This window comes from Accipiter gentilis, chromosome 17 (assembly GCF_929443795.1).
Source record: "Accipiter gentilis chromosome 17, bAccGen1.1, whole genome shotgun sequence".
Taxonomy (NCBI): Eukaryota; Metazoa; Chordata; class Aves; order Accipitriformes; family Accipitridae; genus Astur; species Astur gentilis.
Window position 1 is genome coordinate 12617998 of NC_064896.1, and position 25226 is coordinate 12643223.

Below are 25226 nucleotides of genomic sequence, written 5' to 3' on the forward strand. Positions count from 1 at the left end.
GCATTTACCAGGCAGAAAAAAAAGCGCCATAATTTGGCCAGCCCTTTCAGCAACAGAAAGGAGGTCAGAGGAGCCCAAATGGTTCATTCACCTTCCACTGTCACTCCTGAAGCTGGCTCGGGATGGAGGGAAAGGATTGAGGCTCGGATCATTCCCTTGTATGCTCCTACGGGCTTGTTTCACTTCCCGTTATTGTCCCGGATCTGCTCCCACCTGATCTGCCCAACAGGACCGGGGGTGGGGGGGGGGTGTGGGGGGGGGGGATGTGAGAGCCAGCCTGGCATTGGGCTTGGAAAAAAACAGCCTCCTTCCTCCCTGCAGCACGCCGGAATAATTCACCCAGAGACAATGCACTGGCAATGACTTTTCAGATCAATTTGTAGCCTGACCTAAAGCTTTTTTCATGCCCAGGGTGAAAGGAGAAGGAAGAAGGGCTATTTTTTGTTCAAAATAGGTGTCTTTGGTGAGGTTGATCTAAATCAGAGAGCATTTGGGATGTTAACACTCAATCTGCTCAATGCATGCTTTCCAACTTGAGTCATCCCTGCAAGTCAGTTATTAAGGAATCACGCTGCAGATAAGGAGAGAGGCTGTAAGCTGGTTTAAAGTTTCCTAAAAAGCTGATAAGATGGTTAAAAAAAAAAAATCCCAAGGTATAGTTTGGCTATTTCTTACATAGAGTGAATCTGTGAGTTCCCAGGGTAATAGACAGCATTCTTCTATCTGTGGCATCCCAGGAAAGGAAATAATACAGTTGGATTAGCTCGGGAAAAGTGGCAGCCTTCCCTTCCTCTCCAGATAAGCCAGAGCAGCAGAGCCCACCCCGCAACCCAGAGGACATGGTCTGTCACCTGGCCGCCGGGGACCCTGCCAGTCAGTGCCCCGCAGCAGCTCCCCTCCATTCCCGTTTCTGTGTGCATCACACACCTTTCCTCAAAACCAGAGCAGAGCCCTTTTGGGTAAGGGTTCACGCACGCAGGAAACGGGCAACTTTGGTCCTTTCTTTTCTAGGCAGCGTTAACAACTCGGCAGGCCAAAGAATTTGTCTTGCAATCCCCTCTGTGGCTCAGCTTTCAATTCTCTATTCAAGCAGCATGAATGAACCGAACGAAACCTTTATTTGCATTCTCTTCAAATTGCCCTCCACCGCTAGCATGAGACCTTTGGAAGTTTGTTGCGAGAGTAGCAGAGCCAAGATATTTTAGCCGGGCATGATGCCCCACCGCTACCGCAAAAGTCACTTCAAAGCAACTGCTGAGTCAGAATAAAGGGGGCTGGATGCATTTGCTTCCCAAAGATCACAATGCAAAGCCTGGCAAGGGGAGGAACGGGGAGGGAGGTCAACGGATGCAGCATTCCCTGTCCCTGAGTCACTTCTCCTGAAGGACTTCGTAAGATCTGGCGTCTCCCAAGCACATCTGAGGGCAGGGAATGGCCTGGGCAAGGGCACAGGGGTTTGAGGGAGGCTTTATAAAGATATCCCATCCTGGACCACAGTTAAGGACACGCTGGGCTGTTGCCCGTCCTCAGGTTTGGGTGAGGTAGGGAGCTAAAGCTGCTGCTCTGCCACAGCACAGGGTCAGCGAGCCGGCAGCATCACATTTGCAAGCCAAGGAGCCATGTGCTCCAGTGCAGAAAGTGCATAGGGTTGCCTTCCGGCTTCCTTCCCTGGAGTCCCAGAAAAAAGGGGAAAAAGTACCTTTGTTCTCCTCTGGCCTTCACCTTGATGCAGCTTTTAAGAAGTGAAGAGCTGGCCCTTTATGTTATTTTCAGTTCTGGAAAGCAAAATGAATTCATAAGGACTATTTTTTTTTAATTTTTTTTTTTTTTTAGGTTTTCTACAGTTTTTGTATTGATGCAGTATTTTCTCCTGCACCTTCCGGAAAGCAGTGTAGCTCACCTTATGCCATACGCCTCCAGGACAGCTCTTGCTTTGGGGAGAAAGGGAGCAACGGCAGCTGCATGTGCTCTGCAGAGAGCTCAGACTGCCTGGGTCGCCCCTGCAGACGTGGGGCCATCCCTCCCTCCCCACCCTAGGTGGTCACCACTCCCTCCTCTTCCCTTCTTCACCAAGGGACCTGCTGCCTCCTTTTCCCAAAAGGCACAAAGGCAGGGGAATGGTGGAGAATGTCCATCACGGCCCTTCTCTGCTCCTCATCCTTCTCTCTTCTTCTGCAGCCCTGAGTAATCACATGCTGGGCCCCCAGTATGTCCAGACCCCCATCTCATCTAGCATCCAAACCTGCCAAGAAAGTATCAGGCTGTATCTTGAGCTGGGTAGGAGAGAATGGTCCTGCCTTGTCTTAAGATTTCAAAACAATTCCCAATCTGCATTTGCTGAAACCTCCTGGAATTTTTCAGCAGAAAGAGATGAGTCCACCCCAGGGTAGCCCAGAGCCTGGTGGTTAGTGTGTGGTCTTGGGCAATCGGGCACAGAGGATGAAATCTCTGCCCTGATGCCTGCAGAGCGGGCACCTGAACATCCCGTGTCCCTTCATCCCTTCGAATCCTGCCTTGCTAAAACCAGTCTGGTCCTGTGGGAAGCGCTGATTTTGATGAATCAATGTTTTCCAGCAAAAAACGTGGCATTTGCAATTTCCCAACCAGTCCTAATTGAGAGCATTCAGAAAATGCAAACAAACAAAGGAGCAAACCAAACAATGGCAGAAGGCAGGAAACAAGCTGGGCATCTCCAAAGAGCTGTCCTCGCCCAAGTATCACTACTGGGGCAAGAGTGCGGGCAGATAAACAGCTCTGGGTTAGAAGCAGGAACCACCATGCTGTGTTGTGGGAGTTCGACCTTGCTGCAAGTGACCGCTAGTCCCTTTGGTGCTGAACACGTGTAGGCTATCTCTGTAATGCAAGATGCAGCTCTGATATTACAAATGAGGGCTCTAGACCGCTCCAGTCTGTGCCTGTCCTTGGCATGACGCACGTGCCCCATTCCTAGAGAAGCAGGAGGTGTCTCCACAGACTTGGCTATATCCTTCTTCTTCCAGCTGTTTCCGTCACCACTGTGCAGCACTTGGAGAAGTGCTAGCACCAGTCTGGAAGTCAGGCACCCAAAGTTCCTCATACACCACCTCTTTCTCTTCCAGCATTCATACTTCCAAACTTTCCCATCAGCAGATCTGTACAATTTTGTCAGGTAGGTACAGATGGAAATCTCAGATTTGCACTAGAAAGTCTCAGTCTTGTCTTAGAAGAGCCTCTCTGCTCACTTTCTTTCTTTCTATGGACCCCTGACGCTGAGTGCAGGATCTCGGTCCTAGGTGATGCAGGACAAGTCTGCTCAACTCCAACAAGTCTTGGGTTTTCATCTGGGGGAGGGGGGGGGCACTTCTCTTGGATGTACTTTCCCTCCAGACCATGCAAGCAAACCTGATGCTCTGTCTTTGGGATCAGGGTGAGATCTCCTTGGGGCGGATGGATGTATGGGATCGCTGGAACTCCACTGCATGCCTGAATATGATGGTGGCCTTACCATGAACAATAGCTCTGCTATTTTTACTGCAGTGACACCAGTCCTGATCGCATGGGGTACCAGGACAGGTAGAAGAATTGTTTCTAGGGAATCGCCTTTAGAAACCACTGGACCTATATGCTGTGAGGTTCGGTGGTAGCCAAGTAGCTCAGAAACAGCAAACATCTTGCCATGCTTTCATAACCACAAGATTTTGGCCCATGGCTGCCTGACACTGTTGCAAGCTCTGTTGCTGGGAATATTCAACGGGGCCCAGAGGAAAGGGCGATGGAGAGGGCTGGAAGGGTGGTTGGGGGAGCAGCACCAGCAGAGCAGCACTGGTGTGGCAGCTGCAGGCGGGGGCCCCTGTCATGGGCTCTTGGATGCATCAAGGGAGCCCATATGGAGGGTCACCACAGCAAATCGCTGATGCTTTCTGATTTCCTATTTTATGGCTGTGTCTTCTTCTCAGCAGCTCCTCTGGCTGCTCTTCCAGCCCTTCAGTTTGCAGTGGTTTTGCCAGTTTTGTTCTCCATCCATGATAGGAGCAGAAGCAATGCATCCTGGCAGGGATGAGATGGCAGCTTCCATCTGCACAGCTCCGATGGAGGCAGTTGGATCTGGTTTGGGAAAAGAGGCTGTTAAAACCACAGCCTTCTCTCAGAACAGCTTTCAAAATCTGCCACCAGCAAAATGCAGCCCCAGCCACTGCTGCGACCTCTGCCAGTGTGTGCCCATCCCATGGGCACGTCCTGTGTGGCTTCCAGTACACTGGCACAGGACTCTTTTGGCAGAGGGGGCATGACCCTTCCCCACACTCTTTGCCACCTCGGCCAGCTGGCATTGCCGTGACAGCTTTTCCTCCCAGAAAGCAGCGATTTTGGGGCAGATACTTGAAAGACATTTGTAGCAACAGGAGCAGGGATGCTGCCCTGAAACGCCCAGCTCTTGGCCAATACACTTAAAACTCCTTTTGGATGAAAACTGCTTTCTGCACGTGACTTGTCGAATACTTGTGAATGACAAGGGTGTCCCACAGCAAGGACTCTGCCTGAGCCTCCCACAAGCAGAAGAGGGAACTGGACACACTTTCTAAATTGGTCATGGCGGTCATCCACGATTTTCTGGGTACAATTAATAGGTGACTTAATTCTTTGCTTAATCTGAACTGTTTCCATTACGCAGCTGAGGAAGTTCTGTGTCCCAGCTGCCTGGCTATATTTGGGCTGTGAACTGCAGGAAGTTGATCAGCATGACATTACCACAGATACTCCCCTGTAATGTTTCCCTAGAAAGAGAAATCTTGTTCAAGCCTCTCTGCCCTCTCCTCCTCATCCCCTGGGCACCGGAGGTACTGGGTGCTTTGCATACCCACTCTGGCACTGTGTAAACCTCCTCCCTCCCTCCCAGGCAGTTCATTTGGATCGCAGAAGGATAGTGTGAAGTGATGCATGGGTCCAGGATCTTTTGAAACTGTGTTACTGGAGCACATACAATGACAACCTAAAGTGAACATCAGTGCCCCCTCCCCGAGACATGGACGCATGAACTGGCACAGTCGTTCAAATAGATCCACAACATTTATTCAATTGCTTTGAAGGTGCAGTAGCATAAGTGCGTGTTTCTACCTGTGGCCCATGAGATCCCTGCCACTGGCATCGCTGTTAGTTGCAGTAGTTTTCCAGTTGGTAGAGGGAGCACGTGTTGTGGCAGCATTGCTCGACGATCCCTCGCTTCACTTTCTCAAACTCTTCCTGCTGGAAGGGCAACTCTCCTACCTCACCGTGCAAGGGACCACTCACTGCCAGGGAAGAAAAAGATAAGCCATGGGATATCACACAGCATCAGCCCTGGCTGTTGAGTCCTGCAGACACCCCCTTTGCAGATACCAGATTTTTAAGCCAGAGTTGGCTAGAAAATGGGGAGGAAGTTGCAAAGGTTTCCCCGGGACGATGCTGCTTGTAGCACCTTCAGGCTGTGCGTTTCCTCTCCCAAAATAATCCTGTGGTGCTCAGAAGGAGCCAAGCTGAGTGGATATCAGAAGTGTGAGGGACAAAGGGATACAGGGGCTTTACTGAGGAAGGTGTGGAGAAGAAGAGAAACCCTGCACTCTCCTTAGGGTGAGCAGCTAGTAAGAAAGACGATAAAATGGGCTGAGAGATGAGTTGCTTGGGACTGCAGCCTCCCTCTGGCAGTTACCCACTCTTCTGGGAGCCTGGGCAAACAACTGGGATTTCCATGGGATTGCAAGGACAGTCCAGTCCTGGAGCTGGATGCATTTCCCAGCTGGTCCTGAACAGCCTGCTCCTGTTGTCTGCCAGGATGTAGCCTCAAGCCGATGGCAAAAGCATTCATGTGTGTCCGTGTTCACAGCTGGGGATGAGTTTTTAGAAGAAATGATGAATTGGGGTATTTGGACACACACACAACTCAACAGAATATCTCGTTTGCTGGTGGGAACTTGAAAACTTGTGGATAGAACTGTTCAGGTTTTAGTTGCCAAATATAGAAAATGGCAAATAAAGTAGTGATTTTTTGCTGTAGGAAGAAAAGAACCCCTAACAACAAAAAGAAAATGCCTGGAAAGCGAGAATGAGATGTGGTTTCTAGGGCAATATGAAAGTACAGCACAAGATGCAAAATCCCCAAGCCCCCAAAGTGTGATGCAATGAACGAGGCACAAGAGTAACAAGGAATCATTATGCTAGTGTGCTAGGAGGAAAATTTAGGAAAGATTTAGTCCAGCATTAAACAAAAGAGGAAATAGCTAGTCAATGTTTTGTGATTTACTTGTCTTCATCCTTCCAGCCAGCTGCAAGCAGACTGTAAACACAACCAGCTTGTGTGATGAGATGGTGACTCAGGCAAAAGTCCTGGGAAAAAGAGGTAGAAAGTCCTCAGATACTTTCAAACTGTTTGGCCCTGATGAAATTCTCCGTACAGTATTTAGGGAATTTGGCTAACGAAACTTCCAACCCATTCATGGCTGTCTTCAGAAACAAATAATCAGAGAAGGGAGCAACTAACAGCCCAACTGGCCATTCAAAACGAATCATGGCAAACCCTCTGCTATGACATTACCTTGCTTCACCTTCCAAAGACCTCTAAGACTATTTCACAAGATGGTTACATATGCAGGAGAAGGAATCAAATATGAATGAAACCAGTTTGTGATGGGAAGAGAAATGGTAGGAGAGGTGTATCGTACTCAGAGGAAGTTAAGTAATGGTCCATCTTGAAATGGCTGGGATTTGGCAGGGGGCTCTTCTGCATCTATTACAGTCTCCATTAGTAGCTTGGAAGACAGAAGAGAGAGTGTACTTGCTGGATTCATAGAGGAGCCAAAGCTGAGAAGAACTGCAGTTACCCATCTCCAGGAGAGACATCATCCTTGCATTACAGCTGGAGCTGGCCCCATCTAGATACAAATACTGAGTCGAAGGGCAGCTCTCTGGACTGCCTCGTGCCACCTGCCTTGCCATGCAGACACAAAGTGCTGGACCAGGGGCACTGACCCAGCACTGCACTGCAGGGTGTGGGGGTAGGGCTGTCATCTCCTCCTGGCTCTTGTACTCATCAGTGGTTCAGGAGTCCTAAGAAGGGGAACCAAAGCAGCTTCACCAGCATTTCACCACCATGAAATAAGAGATGATATAAAGCTGTGGGGGCTGCAAGTCTCCTGAAGGGCAAGATTAGTACTAAAAATTATCTTTGAAACTACAGAAACACTGAAAAGAGGGGATGCTGTTCAGTAAGAAATGGGAAAGATGGTAAAGGTAGGCAGGAAGACTGCATTGCACATCTAGGACAAGGGTTTGGCTGTGGTAGTGGTCCTTCAAGGACTGCTGATCCACCCAAGGGAGGGCCAAGGCATCCAAGAGAGGCAGTGATCACTATCAATCAAGCGTGGAGTGCTGCTTTGAAAAAGGCAAACCACCTGTGTAGACAGGAACATGGTGTGAAAAACATGCAATATTTTTCTTCCAGATTGCTCACTCTACTTGCTGGCAAGGCCTCAGCTGGGGTCCTGTACACTTCTCCAGACATCACCAGTCAGTAAGGATGTGAGTGAAATGCAGAACAATTTGCATGGACAGACATCTAGAAAATATGACCTAAGAAGGTAGTGGGGTGGGGAGGGGGGAGGAGTCTGGAGAGGATTTAGTTGAGAGCAGGTTAAAACTAGACATTGGAACAGTCTTCAAATATTTTGAAAAGCAGCCATAGAGAAGAAAGGAGTAGACTCTTCCCCATGTTCACTTTGGATAAGACAAAAAATAACTTACAGCAAAGGATGTTCAGGTTAGATATTGGGAAGAAACACTCAAGAAGAAGGTCAGTTAAGCATGGGAGTAGGCAATTTCAGAAGGCAGAAGAAGGTTTCTCCCTGGAGGATTTTATGGGCATACTAGACAAGCATGGGTCAGGAATAGGATGGGGACAACTGATCCTGTCTTGGGGGCAGAGGGAGGCTTCCTGAGTTCCTTCCACCTCTTTTTTCTATGGCCACTCCCAGGCCAGTGTTAAGGGCCACACAAAGAAATAGACAAGTTTGAGCTTTCAGGCACAATTCCTTTTGCCTCATAAATCCTCTTTCCCTGCATGCCCTCCCATCTGCCTTTTTAACCTGAAGACCTTTTCATTGGCAATGTGATGTTGATGGTATGTTAAAGGTATTCCTGGCATTCCCCATCAAGGACATTCTTGGTGTCACTGTCAAAGATAGGCAGTTTTTACATTTTGCATTGCATAGCATACGACTGCGCTCACGGTGAGCCTGACTTACCTAGAGGCTGCTCAATGTCCCGTCGGGCTTTGGGGGAGTAGAAGAAACCCCGCTCTCCGCACACCAGGTAGAGAGCCTCCACCAAGTGGGAGCCGCAGAGGTGCTGGTTGGCAGCCGCGTGGCTGGTCCCGGGGATGGAAAGAGCGAGAAGGGCCAGGAGAGGCAGCAATCGGATCCAGAGAGCCATGGTGAGCAGGGTGAGGCCTAGGGTTAAGAGGCAGAGGAGACACAGGGAGGTGTAGGAGGGAGAAATAAGTTGTCATCAAGCATCCTATGTTCTTCGGCTCCTTTGGCATGAAAATGAGACCAAAGTAGCAGATGGACCTTTAAAGATGCCCTAGCTTGAGAGGGAAGGAGAGCTTTCTGCATTAGGCTTTACAAGTCTTTACAGTAAATGATGAATGATTATAACCAGAAGTCCATCTCCATCCACATGCTCACATCAGTCCTGGCCTCCCTGCTGTCTTCCCCCAAAAGGCCAAACGAGACTGGAAGAGCCATCCCACCAAGCCCTGTAGCATACATGCCCAGGAGACCTGAGATAAGCAGACATCTTCAGAGGAAAAACCCCCACTGCTAAGTCAGAAGGGGCTGTTATTTATGATGACGGCCAAAAACCAGTACAACGTGCTCAAAGACCTGAGGACACCTCATCTTCTTGGACTAGTGAGCCAGCACTTGTCACCACCAGCTACATCAACTTAAGAAAACAGCTCTGCAAAACAGGTAGAAGCTAAAAGAGCAGCAATCAGACTTACCCAAAGAAGGGGCAGCAAGAGATGGAGAGAAGTTTGCTCTGAGAGATGAAGACTGGTTGGCTGGTAGTAATATCCCCATTCTCTCTTTCCCATATTTATATGCTTTACATTAGCCCAAGTGACAGAAGAGCTTACACAAGCTCCACCTCCTTGATGATGCTCTAGCCAAAATTTTTGCTGCTTGTGCACATTAATTTCCCTCTATGCAGCATCCACAGGTCTTTATGCAAGTTAAGAGAGAAGCAACAGTTTGCAGTTTCCATCTCATTTCATCCGACCTGTTTTTGCTTCCCTGAAGCTCTGTCCTGAGCCATCAGTGACCCTTTTAGCAGGAGATAATGGCGCTATTACAGCTGCAATGATCACTAATGACACTAATGCTGGCAATAGGCACTGCTGGCATTGAGGTGGCTCAACAGCTGTTTCTAAAATGTAAAATTAAAGGCAAACATGTTAATCTGTTTGATTAATATCACCTTGGAAAGTATGCAGCGATGGGACCAAGTTGTCAGTGAGACCATGCTACTGTCAGGTGTTAGAGGAAGGAAAACACATTATTGCGCTGAGGCTATCTGCAGCCTCACTCACTGGCCATGCGGCACACAGCGAGAGACACGTGTCCACAGCTTGGGCTGGGGGAGAAATACCATCTGCATTTTGCAGGAGACCTTGGGTGGTTGTTTTATCTCAGCACAAGGCCAGAGTTAGAGCATTTGAAATTTTGTATGTGAAAAAATAAGCTTTTCCCCCTTGGCCCACTGAAAGGCAGGTCCCCTCCTTCATCTGCCAGGTGCTCCTTCAAATTCCTGTTTGGGATTAACCAGAGTAGAGACTTGGTCTCTGCCATTTGCAGGTGAGAGCTCTGAGCACCTCAGCTCTTCCCTCTGGGGCTCTGTCCAAAATGGTGTCTTCAACACCAAGAAACATTTCTGGTAAATCCCAGTGAAAACCAAGAGATAGCTGGTTATCACCATTCTGACTGGTAAGTTTGCTTTTAACATGAGATGATGGGTTTCATGGTTTTTGTGGGTCTGATTTTGGCAACAGACCTAGCTCGCTCTTTCTTTCACAACATTACCCCTATTTTTGGATACCTCTGTGCTCGACTTTTCTGCTACCAATAGCATGTTTGTACCTTTTTCTGCTTAAAGTATACTTTTTTTTCTGCCTGAAAAGGCCCATTTTAAATACTGAGGATGAGATGATCTTCAAACTTCCCATTGCTCTAAATTTTGAGACTACAAGTGCTCAGCACCACTGAAAAGGAGACATTTTCATCTGTTTGAACTCTGCTGCTTGTTTAACTTAGAATAAGCCTTATTCTCCATACACAGTATAAATCAGAAGGAAGTTCACTGAAATCTGCAGAATGCCTGGAGGCTCGAACCAAACCCTTGATTTCTTGAGTAGCCAAAGCAATTTCATCCATCAGCATCTAGGAGGTAGGAAGTCCCATATGCCCCTGTCATGGCTTTAAGTGTGAAGTATCATATGTTTGCTAAATGACTACGATTGCAAAAAGGCTGGTGAGAAACGCTAAATCTCTGATGAGCATACAGAGCGGGGACTCATTTGCTCAAACGGATGCGAGACAGGGTTATCAGTTACATCCCCTGCCATGTAGGTCTTTTGGCCTCCTGTTAATAAATCCAAGTTGTGATGTTCAACTACAGTTAATAGCATTTCTGCAGAACGTGTAACACTATCTCTGTCTCCTTTCCCCTCAGAAAAGATATTGGATGTACTTGAATGACCTAGTGGTATACCCATGAAGAAGGTCTCAGGTTTCAGCAAGATATGAGTACAGGGAATTCACTTACTCAGACCTTCTTTCTACCGGGAGAAGATGGGGAATTAGCAGCTACACAGGATAAAACCTGGCATTTTACCCCATTTGAAGTAGGTTGTTGAAGCCAGGAGCAGAAACCTTGTGCCACTCATGCTTCTTCCAGAGCAGGAAGGCCCAGACTTGGCATCTCACACGAAGGGGACAACTTGCAGAATTACCCTACAGATCCCCTTAGCAGTTGTTTTCCTGCAGTCACCACACTGCATGAGGTCTGATGGATCTCAGTCCAATGGTCGCGTTGGAAAGGTTCCGGAGCAGGGTGTTCCCCGGGTTAATCACACACTGAGATTTGCCATTTAGGGTTTTCCTTCTTGCACTTTTGAACATTACCTGTGCTCACCTGAATTCATGTTTTATTTATAGCGGGACTTTGTAAGGAGGGTCCTCTGTCCACTTTCTTCTCCCTTCTAGGTAGCTTCCCTGCTGGGCTTCCCCCTTCCATGAGGCTTACCCCACTGATGTAGCAAAAAAAGCTGTTTTATTTTGTGTTGGAAGTGCCACACTATTAGTCTGTTGCTTCACTTACTCTTGGCTAACCAAATCCTGGAGGTAGCTTTGAAAAGCTTGTGGCATTTCCACAGCATGCCCCAGCAGGGGAAGAGTTGACTGCACCCGAGCATTCAGGAATCCCTCTTGGCTCGCTGTAGTTTGGGTGCAGAAATAAGCCAGAAGATTTATTGGAAGGAAAAAAGATATCACGCTGGCTCAAAGTTCAGCATGGGCCAATTTTTTTGCAAAAGTTTCCTACTATGATTTTTCTTTCCCCTTCCAAAATACGATCACTTTGATTATTTATTGGAAACCATATTTTCTTACCATAAATGGTCGTTTGGAATACAAAAAATGCTAGCAGTGATATAAATGGATATAAAATGGATATAAACTGCGGAAAGTTTTGTCTTAGAGGGAAAACGCCCATGTCAGCAGCAAACTGAGAGAAGGGGCCAAAAAGGGAGCCCATTTCTCAATGGAAAAACTTTGTCTAAAGAAAAATCTCAGCTCACTCCTTCCAGGTTGGGCTTCCCCATGATTTTCTTGTGATTAGGCAGCGACGGGCCAAATGCTCGTCCATTGTTTCAGCTACACATGCCTCCTGTGACCCCCCCCAGATCCTCAGCTCCACATTGGGCTCACTTGGCCAAAGGGTGGGAGCAGCTGGGTGGGAGTGGGCTGCTCCTGGCTCCTGCCCTTCCTGCTAAACCACCTTTAGACGTGACTTGAAGCCACCTCCCTCACTCACATCCCCCCGACCCCAAGCAGTTGCATCAGTGGGAATGAGGTTTAGGCAATCCCTGGTGTCATGTAATCAAGTTTTACAGTCCGTTGCCAGCACAATAAAATCTTTACTACTGTAGATGTCTAGCATTTTCGAACCCTGTCCTGAAAAAATAACAAGCCCGCTATGGGGGAACTAGTTAACAATTACAAGTTTGTGCAAGTTTTACTGACAGCAAAGGTCAGGTCTGGAGGCGAGTGGGTTCTCGGAGAGCACCAGGGGACCCCGAAACGCCACCCACATCCCTGCCACTGCTTTCATGCTCAGCAGCCACCGTCGGGGCCGCTCTACCCGTCCCCGGGTTTTGTGTTGCCCCAAAAGCAGAGCTGAGAGCAACGCAGCAGTGACAGCCTGCCTCCTTTTCCCTAGAGGGCAAATTTAGTGGCTTGTGAAACAAATAGCCCCAGAAGAGAAACCGCCTGCCAATGCACCCCTGTGCTGCACTGGCAGCCTGCCGAAACATGGTCCTGAGGCACCCGGGGGAGTCTGCACCCCCAAGAGCAGCTTTTGGTGGTGGCCAGCCCCTGGAAGGTGCTCCACTATGGCCACTGGTGGCTGGGGATGTGTAGTTGGGGCAATGAGTTCAAGTACATGGGCCGTTGGAGCTACAGAGGTGTAGCTTTTCACTCGGTACAGGGAAATGGGGTCCCCCCAGGTCCCCGCGGTTGCCCCCTCCAGGCTTTGCTCTGCTCCCCATGCAGGGTGCAGCAGCAGCCGGTGGCATGGCTCAGAGCAGGGAAGCTGGCATCGTTGTTGCTTCTTGTCTCCATGTGGTTTCCAGCAGCTGTGATCCCGCTGAGTGTCCAAGCTCCTGTGGAGCGGCAGCGTGTGACTGTCCCGCCAGCGGCCGTGATGCGAGTCGAAGGGTGGGGAGGTGGACCTGGCACTGAGGAGGGTACTTAATCACAGGAATGCTTGCAACCAAATCCTGAGATGCCTGCAGAGATACGTGGCAGGTGGGGCAGCCGCCATGGGCTTGGGGCTGGGGGGAGAGGGGGCTGCTATAGAAGGGTGAGGCTCTGCGGCTTATCTGCAGCCACACAATGAGAGATGCCCTTGCTTCAAAAGGGGCATTGTGCAAGCAGAGAAGGGGGCCACTCACTGGGATACAAGTAATCTCAGCTGCTTCTATAAACTACTCCAGGCAGCAGCCTGGGTGCAGCCCATGTGAGCCATCCCCATCACCCCGCCAGCCACCAGGCTCAAGGGAGATGCTCCTGCCAGACTGCAGATTTCACAATGTTCCAGGCTCTTCCAGGCCAGGGACATTATCTTGCTGCTTAGAGCACAAAGGGTTGATTCATAAAATGGAGGGTGTAACCCAAAGCCCGGTGTAACCCAAAGCCCAGTGTAACCAACCAGGTCTGGCCAATCGGTTTCTGTCACCTTTGGGTTAGCTGCTAACAGCAGAGAGGGTTGTGAGTACATCCGCACCTCTGGAGATGCAGCTTACTGGTAGAAGATGATCCAGGGAGCAACTCAGAAGAGCCAGTAGCTTTCGTGAGAGGACAAGGGAGTTTCCCAAGTGTGCTGTGGCTCTGAGAACAGCCTCCTGCAACCCAAACCCTCTGGCCGTCCCTCCTGAGTACATCACACCTTTCAGCAGGGAAATGCTGGCCTTTGGCCAGCCCAACTTGCTGGGGACCATGGAACCAGCAAATTGAATTGGCTGCACCTTGCTCAAGCCCCCCTGGCCTCTGCAGGGTCAAACCTCTACACAAGTACAGCTACCCAAGCAAAATAGACCAAATTTAATGATCTCTAGGGTAAAGCTCCCAAAATCTTTCCCATCCACCTTGGGAAGAGCATATGTGAGGTTATAAATATAGATGGAAAAAACAAAAGTGTCCTCCTTTTAACCCCATTAAAATATTACTGGCCACATATTTTTTGAGAAAGTAGAGGAGAAAATAGCACCTAAAAGCTGCTAATAGTTTCTAGACACAGCTATTAGCAGATGCAGCAGAACAAATTAGTGTGTTTAACAATGAGGAGAAGATGAAATCTGTGGCTATTAATGGCCCCAAAGTAATCCTTGGCCTAGATAGAGAAACATTAGAAGAGGTGACGAAACCATACTAGAGGACAAGTAGTGAACAACAAAAGCAACAAATAACTTCCACAGAGTGGAGACATGCTGGAAAAGTAGCTGAATCAGCACCAATCAAAAAATACACATTTTCAGCACTGATACCACTTCTGTCCTTCTTCATGTTGTGGAAATCCATGAGAACAACCAAAGAGGATCTTGACCTGGTCCTCAGGAAGCAACCATGAGAGGGGCCATTGAGTCCATCAGGGAGTTTTCTCCAGTGTCCACAACCGTAGGCGCTGAAGTCTTAGGGTGCCACCACCATGCCTTCCACAGCTAGTGGCATCACAGGCACCACTTGGGAAGCAAAGGCATGGATGACCTGGAGAAGCCTTTGGTGAAATAGAGAAGATGACCTGGTCCTTGGCCACTGTGCTGGAAAGCATGGGCAGGCCACCAGAGAGCAGCAGACATAGCAGAAATCAATGGGTGCTGTAGCCAGTTGAGGCAGTGAGGGGGTAAGGAGTGAAAGGCCAAAAAATGAAGGAATGGTTTTTGCTGGCTCAGGCTGGATTTGTCCCCTGCTGTAAAGTGGTCTCACAGATCGAAAATAAATGATCACGTAACATACTTCTGTATTGTCTGCCACTGCTCATGTCTGCAACTGTGGGTGCACTGTCGACGTGTCACAGTGTCTCTGATGATAAAATTGGGGACTGCAAGTGATACTGTAAGGGGACATTGAGGAGCAACGTACTCTTTCTCGCACTACACTTTCTGCTGAGTTTAAACATGAAGATTTGAGACCCCATTTTCTAGAATAAACTTTACTTTAAAAGCCACTGCTTTGCTATTAGGGTGCTCTTGGAGATTTTGGCTAACACTGCCCTGATGCTGCTGCCCTGAGGCCCCACTTTTCTCCAGGAGATGTGGCTTGCTATCTGGAGGTACTGGAGGTACCGCTCGCTCCTTCGCTTTCGCAGGGTGCTCCAAGCTTTAGCACTTCAGATGCCTCCAGCTGGGTTGGGACCCGAGTCAGGAACTGTGATTTCTTCCACCTTCCCCCTCACTCCCACAGCATCACCCACGTGGGAACTGGTGTTTCGCTGACCAGCGCAGCTCTGCACCAAAGGACCTTTGCTAACACAGCATCCGGCAGCGAATAAAACCCAACCCACCATTGCTTTTGTCAGCAGTGGCTGCTCCCAGGCATCCATCTCCCTGGCGTTACCACCAGCACTGCTGGTTATTCCTCGCTCCCGGGATGCTCTGCCAGGACCGGGAAGTGCCGAGGACTTGCAGAAGGGCTGATCCCCTCCCGGCTCGCAGTCGGCCAGATCCCACTGTAGAGTGCTCTGATATTCCCTGCCAGGGCATGGGGACTCCCTGGTCCGATATCATTAATTATCACCGGGTAAGTGGATTGTTTTGAACACTTAAAGCTACTTTAAGGATTTGGATGCACACCAGTAACTGGTCCGTAGGCTTGCCTATGGGTCCCTAGACAAGGAGGTGTAAATCCTACTGATAAGGCTTGTTAATGTTAGGGGGCTGGGGAGGGAGAGATGAGGGGGTGTTTGGAGCCAGGCACAGGGATCTCCAGGGGCCAGGAGGGGTGAGCCTGCCACTGCAGCCCCCTCCTTCTGCCGGGGAGCCCCGGGCTGGGGGGAGGCACTGGGGTGCTGCGGGCAGCTGGGGTCAGGCTGATTTACAGCAGCCGAGGAACCGGGGCTGTTAATTCAAAGTTGCCGCTTATCGGTGTTTAGAAAGCAAGCTCCGATCTGTTGGTTAGCAATTTGGCCTTTGCTGTAAATAGAGGGGCCCTGTGCTTTGCTCTGACATTTTTGTCCTTATTATCTTGTTTCAGCCTCTGAGGGAGGTGGGAGAGTTATTTAAGGCTGACCTTAGTGGAAGGAAAATGAACAACTCCCTTACCCCACCCTGTTTTTCTCTCTGCCGTCCTGGGTAACAACTGTTACATTGAACTATCTGTGTGAGATACTTAATCCTCCACCAACCCTGCAAATATTTTGTAGATCAATTCACCCTGCTGTGCCCAGAGAAAATAACTGCAACGAGACCACGTAGAACTAATGAAGGGAGTGAAAAAATGGATTTTGCATCGTTATCCCTCCAGGAAAATCAGTGAAGATGGGCCTTGACCCCATCAGGCACTGGAGCTCACCACTGAGCCTGTCTGGTCTTGCATCACTGCGGTTCAGGTCTAATTCAAACCTGTGTTTCACATGAGTTTCAAAACCAGTTGCTCCATCCCAAGCTAAACCTCTGAACATCACTTACAGAAACACGTGGTAGTGGCTGGTTGGAGGTGGAGGGAGTATTTTGGATTTGGGGAAATATAGATTGTGACACAAACCCTCTACGGTTCTGGAGGAGAGGATTTGGGGGATGTGCAAGGAGTCTGCATGGGGTGGGTACATGGTTTTGGGAGGCTTGCAGTACAGAAGTCAGTATGTGCACGTGCTCCAGCTGCTCCTGGGTGATATACACTGTGTACAAGGTGGTCAAAGTGAATTCATTAACAGAGACATGAAGAAACCCTCCTTCATTTGAAGCACAGCACCTGCAAGTCTAAAAAATGTCCAGTCTCCAAATACTTGTTTTATTGACCTGCCACCACCAACCCTACCAGCTGCATAAGAGTGCGGCAAGGCTATGGTAGCACATCTGGGGTGCAGTCACACAGGTTTTTAAATCCCTTACCTAATCTTTGCAAACCTCTCTATTCAGTTAAAAAAAACCAAAAAGCAACCCCCCCCCCCCCCAAAAAAAAATCTCCTGATCAGTTTTCAAGACATTTCAGATACTTTCTGCTTTCAGCCGCGCCAGAAAAATGTCGAAAGATCGTCTTTCCCCTAGAAAACCTAGTGTTTTCCCAATCATTGTAATGAACAAGTGTAGGAAAACTGAAAACAAATTCTTTGCAGTGGAAAGTGCAGTACCTTTTCTGGTCCCTGGGGAAAAAAACAAGTCTGATTTGAGCTGGATTAGCAGTACGAATGACAGCTCAGGTCAGCTGCAGCCTTATCCAAATCAATTCCCATCTCCAGGGGGGCGGTGCATGTGTGCGCGCATACCTGCGGCTATAGGATTTGTAAATAATTGAGTTCTTCTGATCCGTACCATCACAGCACAAGAAGAAAGATTTGGTCCTGAGGGGGCTGACAGAGGTTCAAGCCCCAGATCTGCCACTTAGACGCTTCTTCCCAAAGCTGTTTAGGCATGTAATTACTTTTCAGGCTCTGCGCCTGGTCTGAGTCTCTCTGATTCTCTGCCTCCTTTTATCTGTCAGCCTTTTACAGGGACAAGAGTACTTCTCTACCTCCCAAGCGTGTAATGAAGATGAATTCATTACAGCTGTAACACTTTAATGAGCGCTATGAAGATACAGGGTATCCTTACAAGTCCTAAATTAGGAAACTCCCTCTCAGACACTGCTGGGGAGCCTGGATGCATAGTCCAGACCTGTGCCGGCAACACATTAATCCACCTCTGTCCGTGATTCTGGAAGGCATTTAACCAGAGAAAGAGTCTGGCTTTCATGTAAAAGCCAAGCTTGCAGCAGTGACTGGAATTAGTTTCCTTAAACATAAGGATAACTGGAGTAGGAAACACTTATGTGGCCTTGGGCATCTCTTCTGGTCTGCGGGGGTGCATTCCAGTTCCTGGGCATCCGGTATCCCATCCACCACTCCCACATGGATGCAGCAGATGCCTTAGGTCATCTAAAATACTCCCTATGCTTAAGCAAGCAGGATCCTCCCCTAATTACTCTTAGAAGGGTGTTCAACACATTTAGGCTCAGAGTTGCATAGCCTGGTTACACGCAAACCAGACTACATTACCAGGCACAGTGCACACACCGGCATTCCTACATGGCCAGCATTACTGGAACTGAACAGAAATAGTGAGAAATGCTGGGAGAGAAAGCACGTAGCGAAGGCAAGCCCCCTGGTGTGTTACTATTTAAAAGAGACCTCCCAACTACTGTTCCATGCATCATTGTGCAATTGGTAATATCCTGGCAAAGAAAGGCTTAGATCAGCTCGTCGGCAAACAAGGGACCATTTTTCACCTCCAAGTTAACATTTTGCATGAGCACAAGTTGCGGATCTCCTGCCGTAACGGGCCCCAGGTTGGATTTTGCGTACTGCCTGCAGGCAAGATGTCTGGCTGACTTGAATCTGGACAGCAGAAGGACGCAAGAGCCAAACTCAGGATGCTAGACCAGAAATATAATTTTTTTATTCTTAATATCATGTCAGCAGCAGCACGATTCCAAAATGAAAAATAATTCTGTTTCATATTTCTTTACGCAGAGAGACAGACAGACAGATCCACCCACAACAGCAGCAGCGACAACAGCAAGAGACTGCTCAGCGAGGCACTGGGACACGCAGATACCAGAGGGTACGGTGGGGCCTGGCTCCGAGGAAGGCTCTTCTCCTTTCTTCCTCCCTCACCAGCCCATGCTCCATCTACAGGAGGGTTTAACCTGGGCTGACCCATCACCTTGGCTTTCTCCAGGTGACTTTTTATAGAGCTTGCAGCCACGTTTGGTAAGGTCTGGGGAAATGGCATGAAGGCTCCCATGACCCACCCAAAGGACATGAGCTCATGCTTAGATCTAAGCAGCCACATAATCCTACCAATCTGTTCCACTGTCAGGAAAAAGGAATTTATAACATCTTTTGGTGGAGGGTGTGACTGGGTAGATCCTCAAAGTCTTTTCCTCTGAGCAATTTCATTCAAGGCAACTCTACAAATCTGACCAGCCTTGTGCACAATACTTCAGGGATACCTTAAGACGAAATTTAAAGCATGGGAAAAATCTAAGACAACTCAGGAAAAAGCCTAAAAACAGGAATATTGGAGGGCTACAGGAAATCCCAACAATATCAGAGATTACAGCAGGGGCTGTGGGCACCTCTCCAGCCCACAGGAAGCTGATGGGTGACAGAGACCAAATGTTCCCCAATACCAGAGAACGGATGAAGGCAGACTCAAGGATCCACCGCCTCCATTAGTGGGACTGGTATGGGAAGCAGCAATAATCCATGCCGACCAAGCCAAGGCAACTTCAGAATATCAGCTGCTTCAACGGGAAAATCGTGTTTTAAAAGAGTCTATCAAGTGACTTGAAATAAGTTTGTCTTTAGAAAAGGAATACCATCTAGTGGCCCAAAAAGGCAATAAGGAGGTGCAATGGCAATTAGAGAATCAGATGAATTTAGAAAAAGAGAAGGAAAAACTGCAGAAGTAAGGAGAGGGATTAACATATATAGTGCAGTGATTCACCCTGGAGCAAGGGAGAGCTCAAAAGGGACCTGATCATAGTAAATGCAAAGCTAAAATTAGACACTTTCAAAAGCAGATTGGGATGCAAAAATTAAAAATAACTGCTGTAGCTGCAGGAAGTGGTGGAGAGAACTGGATCGGGAGCCATCAGAGGAAGATGATTTCAGGGATGATATGGGCAAATGAGAAAGAAAGAGAAGTTGGGAATAGCAGCATATCCCACAAAGACTGCAAGTGCTATCCTGGGGCAGACAGGTACAGCAGATCAAACTGCTGTAGCTGATAAAATGAAAAAAAGTGACCCCAAGGCAGGTAGCTGCAGATATGAAGCCACTGAAAGGAAGCACAACAGTAGAGTGGAGTGTACGAATAAGAGAAATTGCTTCAAATTTTGAATTAAATGGGAATTAAGCAGTAAATTGATTAGAGCCTGTGCTCCACCAGCTTTTATTCATTGCACATTGGGCACCTCCTTGAACATTTCATCAGGCCATCATGGGCATTTCTTCAAATTGCCCAGCAGAATGGTAAGACAAGGATGCAATTGGCAGCATTAACATGAGTCCATAAGCTTGAGGAAGATGGAGAGCCTTTAATGAACTGATGGGGAGCTGCTCAAATGTCAGCAGGACATTACACCACGTACCAACCACCCACTCCCAACGGAGCACAGGTATCTCCATTGCCCCTGGCAGCCCCGAGGCTGAGTAAGGCTCCTTGGACAGCAGATGAATTAGGAGAGCTAGTGGCACAAATGCACCCCCACAATTCACAGCAAACTCCCATATGGCAAAATGCAGGGAAAGAAGCAATTTACAGAGTTGCTTTCACATTAAGAGACAAACAATATACTTTTATTTGCATCCCACAGGGCCGAGCACCTGCCCCGCTGCACACACTTGCATTAGAAAAGTGTTCGAATGATGGTATCTGAGAAACAAAGAAAAGAAATTGTCTTATGTGAATAATATTAGGGGACCACAGCTACAGAAGAAGAGGTACAAGAGAGAAGTAGCTGAGTTTTAAAATTAATAGACCAAAAGGGATTTAAAGTCAATTTGAATATGGCACAATTAATGCAACCCCAGGTTAACTGCTTGGGAATTCGAACTGGTAAAATAAGAAGATGGATAGATGCTAGAAAGGTTAAGCTTTCTGTGAAATAAAGACTCCCACTAATCAGTCCCAACTCTGAAGAGTGCTGGGAGGATTTAATTTCTTATGGCAGCATATCTATAACTGTGCTAGTATCTTCTGGAAGCATATCCATCTTTGCTAGTACCAGCAGAGCATTATGGAAATGACAGAAAAAGAATCAGGAAGGGAGCTGGAGCAAAGAGCAAGACTGTGCTTTATCTAACGTGAAAGAAGCTGCTTGAAAAGCTCCTGCACTAAAATTCCCAGTCAAAGAAAAATTATTTGTAGTAAGAATTCCAACATGAGCTGATTCTGTGGGAGCAGTACTGTTCCAGAAAAATAGTGAAGGAAAATGGATACCGGTAGCATGAGTCCTCCTCTCTCCAGGGGCTGCACCAAAATTTCCCTGGCCATAAGAAAGCCTGGCTAGAGGCAGTCTGGCCTGTGATGGTCTTTGAGGCTTTCCCCCTTGATAGTCCAGTTGTACACTAGTCTACTCATACTCTGCTCTTAAGCACAAAGAGAAGAAATGGTTATTAATATGGATATCTTTTTTAAGGAAACTGGTAATAAACCAAAGGTATTGTGCACTCAATGGGAGTGCTAAATTTGAACAAGAAGGAAAAATAATCTAAGATACTGCTATTAGAGGAATGAGGGAAAAAATAGTGGGGAAACTAGAGAAAGGATCATGCCAAGGAGCTTACAGGCTGTCAGTAAAAGACAAACCCCTCACAATATCTCTCTACAGATAGCTACTATGCTGATAATAGAATAAAATACTGGATGCATGAGAGGGAGAAAGGCGATGGCAAACACATAATGGGACACCATGAAGAAAACAGGAGGTTTATTTCACAAGTCTAGAGGGAGAGTGGGAATAAAATATGTGTAAAGGGTGTTAAAGTACATGGGAAGACTGAAAGCAATACTGAGAAACAATTTAGTGAGCAAGTAGATAAATTGACTCAGAGTTTGTTTACTGCAGCCCCAATGAGGAATCAGCTAAAAGGAAAAATGGGATGGATACTGTGGCTGGCTGAATGACAGCAAGTTATCTTAGACTGTCGTAATAAGTTACATAAAGGAGTACAGGGTACTCTGAAAAGAGTGCAGAGAATTTATATTTGGCCCCAAATGAAGCAAGAAATAGAGGACATAAATAAAAACTGCATAAGGCATGCAATGATGCAAAAGTGGACTAGTAAAAGAAAGCTGCCAACTCTACTGCACTGGCTAAACCGAGGACCTCGGCAAATACTGCAAAAGGATCATCCAGGTAAGCGGTCACAAACTAAAGAAGGTTATCAGTATCTCTTTGTCACTATGACTATCTTTCCAGGGTGGATTGAGGCTCTTCGACCTAAAAGGAATACAGCCGCTTGAACTGTAAAAATGCTGTTAAAGAGAGTTGTCCGTAGGTATGGAACAGCAGCTGAGATAGGATGAGATGAAGAGCGGGTTTGGGGGGGGGGGGGGGGTGGTGGGTGGTGTAAGTGAGGTAACTTGAGCCTTAATGAGTAAACTGGGGATTAAGCAAGGACTGCATATACCCTACCACCTGCAATCCTCCAGACTGGTAGAAAGAAATGAGTCAGACTATTAAAAATAGACTAAAGAAAATTGTAGGACAATATCCAAAACAATGCACTGAAAAGTTAACCTCAATATTAGTAGCTTTAGGAAGCAGTGAAAGATTAGGGCCTGGCTTACAACTCTACCATATTTTGTTTGGTTAGCCCGTTCCTTGGCAGCCCTAAAATATTATGGCAGGAAAAAGAAGAAAACAAGGCTCGGGTAGAAGCAGCAACATGAGAAAAATACGTAAAATGAGAAAGGAAGAATCCAATTCATATATGGCTTATGAAATAAGGGGCCAAGTAATGTATCTGAAATCAGATAAAAAGGAACAAGCCCTAGAGACAAAATGGAAGGGGACCTATTTGTTACTAATAGGATAAGTCCTCTAAGATATTAAATAGATGAGGGCAATGGTAAATACAAATGGGTTCATGTTTCTCAGATGTCCCCCTAAGGGGCCAAAAAATTCTGGAATCTGTCATGAATTTGTCAAGAACGCAGACACAGAAAATGCCCCAAAGAGGAACCTCCAGCGCCTGTTCAGCCTGAGCCCCCGCACTCACAGCACGCCCCAGCTCAGCCTCATCTCTCGGAAGCAAACAGGAGCAGCCCACGTGGTGTTTACCTCGCGTGTGGCTGCAGTAGATCTGTTTATATGCTTGCATGCTAACGGGGCTGGTTCATGCTTCAAGTTTTGCTTATTTTCTATTTTTGTAGGGCAACAGATTTTACTACAGCTCCTCGAACAAGCAACAGCTGACAAAGTCACGGAGCAGCAATGCAAACTCCAAGGCAAGGCGGAGGAGTTGAGGGCTCCTGCAGTTGCAAGGATTTTTAACTTGGCTTTTCACTCCATATTAATAGCTTTGGTCTTTTTATAAATTGCATTAATTTTAGACATTTAACAAGGCAGATAATGACTGTGATGTGCTTCGGAGAACTAGAGACAACCATCTTCAGACCTTTATGGGGTTTGAGGCCAGGCCAGAAAGCAAACACCTCCACAGAGACTCCCTGCTCAGTCCTGATCAGGAGCCTGTCATCACTGCAGGGTCTGCAGCATCCTTACTGCACTCATGGGCAGTAACCCAGGAGCTGGAGACTACCAAAGGAGAGGAGGAACAGCGACCTGCAATAATGTGGCATTGCTCTTACTGACAAGGCCATAAGCTGTGCATTAACTATACAGGCTTCATTGTTACTTCTTGCCTGTTTGAAGATTTATTTTCTTTATCTTAGCCTGTTTTACTGGAGTCACTAATAAGATTTTCATGGCTAGATAGCTAACCTATGATCTAACCTGCCTTAGTCTTGCATAGCTTGCTCCAGCTACTTAATCAAAGAGTAATAGCTTAAGACCCCAAATTAAAAATTGTTAGAGCCCTTAAGGGAACCTTGAGAGTTACAGCTCAAGATCTGGATCCACCCAGATTGGGAGATCATAGCTGAAGCTTTGGAAAAAGTGCTCTAAAATTATAACAACTGAATGAACTCAGTAGTTTTATTAATTTATGGGACAATCGAGGAGGAGGAACAGCTTGAGGAGAAGTAGCTAGCCGTAGTGTTGAACTGCTGATTTCAGTAATGGCCTTTTAAGCAATTTAGGAGGAATTTAGGAGAGGGGTCAAATAAGAAAGGAAACAGAAAGGAGGGATTGAAGTAGGTGGGAGACTAAGAGCTGTCAGTGGCTCAGTAGTTAAAATTTGAGAGAACTGGGGGTTAAGCATATGTATGTGAAGGTCTGAAATGGGATAAATTGTAATGGATTGTAAACTATTATGACTGAGCCACATAACATTGGAGAGCGATGGTATATATAAATATTGGAGGATACTTACACCTAATAGCCAAAACTTAACAGCTAAGCCTTGCATTTCTTTAAAGAGGAAATAATAAAAATAGTATATAGTGGACAAGGGTGGTAAAAGTCTATACAGAAATGTTATAACTGATCATGCAAACATCTATGTGTAATTCTCCCCTTCGCTGTCCCCCACAGCTGTTTAGCTGCCTCCACGCATCCCAAGCCCAGCTCTGATACTGCACAGCTGCATAACCTTGGGCCAAACTTCTGAGCAAACCGCTAAGTTATGAGACAGCCTGCAAGAAGATAAGAAGGGCAAAAGCAGGGGGAGGAAAACTGAGACCTTTGGATCACATCAAGCCATTAATTTCTACAGTGAAAGCTGGATGAAACTGGGTTTGAGCATCCTAACCATGTGCTACCTTCCTCAGAAATGGCCAGCAATGGCATTAGTCACACACCTGAGCTACATCACGTGACAGTGATATTGGGATATCTAAGAACAAGACAATGCTGTACCTGTGTAATAGACTGGAAAAGTGAAAGCATGTGAAATCCTCCCAGGGACTGGAAAACTTGGGACACTAGTGGCCCTACTCAGTCTGCCATAAGCAATAAAGTCAGGACACCAAGAGGCTGCCAGGGCTGCCCAGGGCCACTAGCCCACAGGAACATCAATAGCTGTGACTGCTATCTGCTGTGAAGGATGGCAGCTGGGCTTTTGAGGACTCCCTGCTGTAGGAAGCTCTTAAAAGAGGATTTGAAGGGGATGCCCACGCGCTGGTCTGGGGTGGCCAGGGCTTGCTCTGTGGTGCTTGTGCTGGGAATGATGCAGGTAGATCAGGGCTGCTCTATGCCAGACAGGCAACTCCTAGCTTAGGTCAGTTTGGAGGTTCAGGGGAGCTACAATGTTTATTTCAGCCTGGTGGGGTGGTGCAGCTCAGGGTCTTCTGCTTAAGCATCACCCTGTGCGAGGAGCTATGGGGAGGCTGGGAGCTGAAATTTTAAACCTCGTAGGGCTGGTTCAGGCAGAAAAGTTTCTAGAGCAGCTCTTCATTTCCCAAATGTATAAGGCTGTAGGAGGCAGGAGATGGTAGGGACTTAGGGCCCCTCATGAAGTTCCTATAGGAGTTGCTCTGGGGCTAAAAAAGCAGATTAATTTATTCTCTCGAACTGCAAAAAATAGATTTCCTCTCTCTGTTTTTTTAAATAAAGAAGTTT

The 25226-nt window shown here is 47.4% G+C and overlaps 1 protein-coding gene across 1 annotated transcript; it reads right to left on the reverse strand.

Annotated features, from left to right (window-relative positions):
• Positions 1-5127: 5127 nt before the first annotated feature.
• INS (insulin) lies at positions 5128-9086 on the reverse strand. The gene is made up of 3 exons (XM_049820561.1): positions 9008-9086; positions 8250-8453; positions 5128-5264 (listed from the first exon to the last, which is right to left on the reverse strand). The coding sequence occupies exons 1-3, from the start codon at positions 9084-9086 to the stop codon at positions 5128-5130; spliced, it is 420 nt and encodes a 139-aa protein (XP_049676518.1).
• Between the last annotated feature and the right edge of the window lie 16140 nt (positions 9087-25226).

What these genes read in the sequence shown, in the direction of transcription:
- INS (XM_049820561.1), bottom strand. Translation starts at nt 9,086, where the DNA reads ATGGGGATATTACTACCAGCCAACCAGTCTTCATCTCTCAGAGCAAAC. An exon ending in TCTTGCTGCCCCTTCTTTGG is followed by an intron (nt 8,454 to 9,007) that starts GTAAGTCTGATT and finishes TCTTAACCCTAG; the next exon opens with GCCTCACCCTGCTCACCATG. An exon ending in GGACATTGAGCAGCCTCTAG is followed by an intron (nt 5,265 to 8,249) that starts GTAAGTCAGGCT and finishes CTTCCCTGGCAG; the next exon opens with TGAGTGGTCCCTTGCACGGT.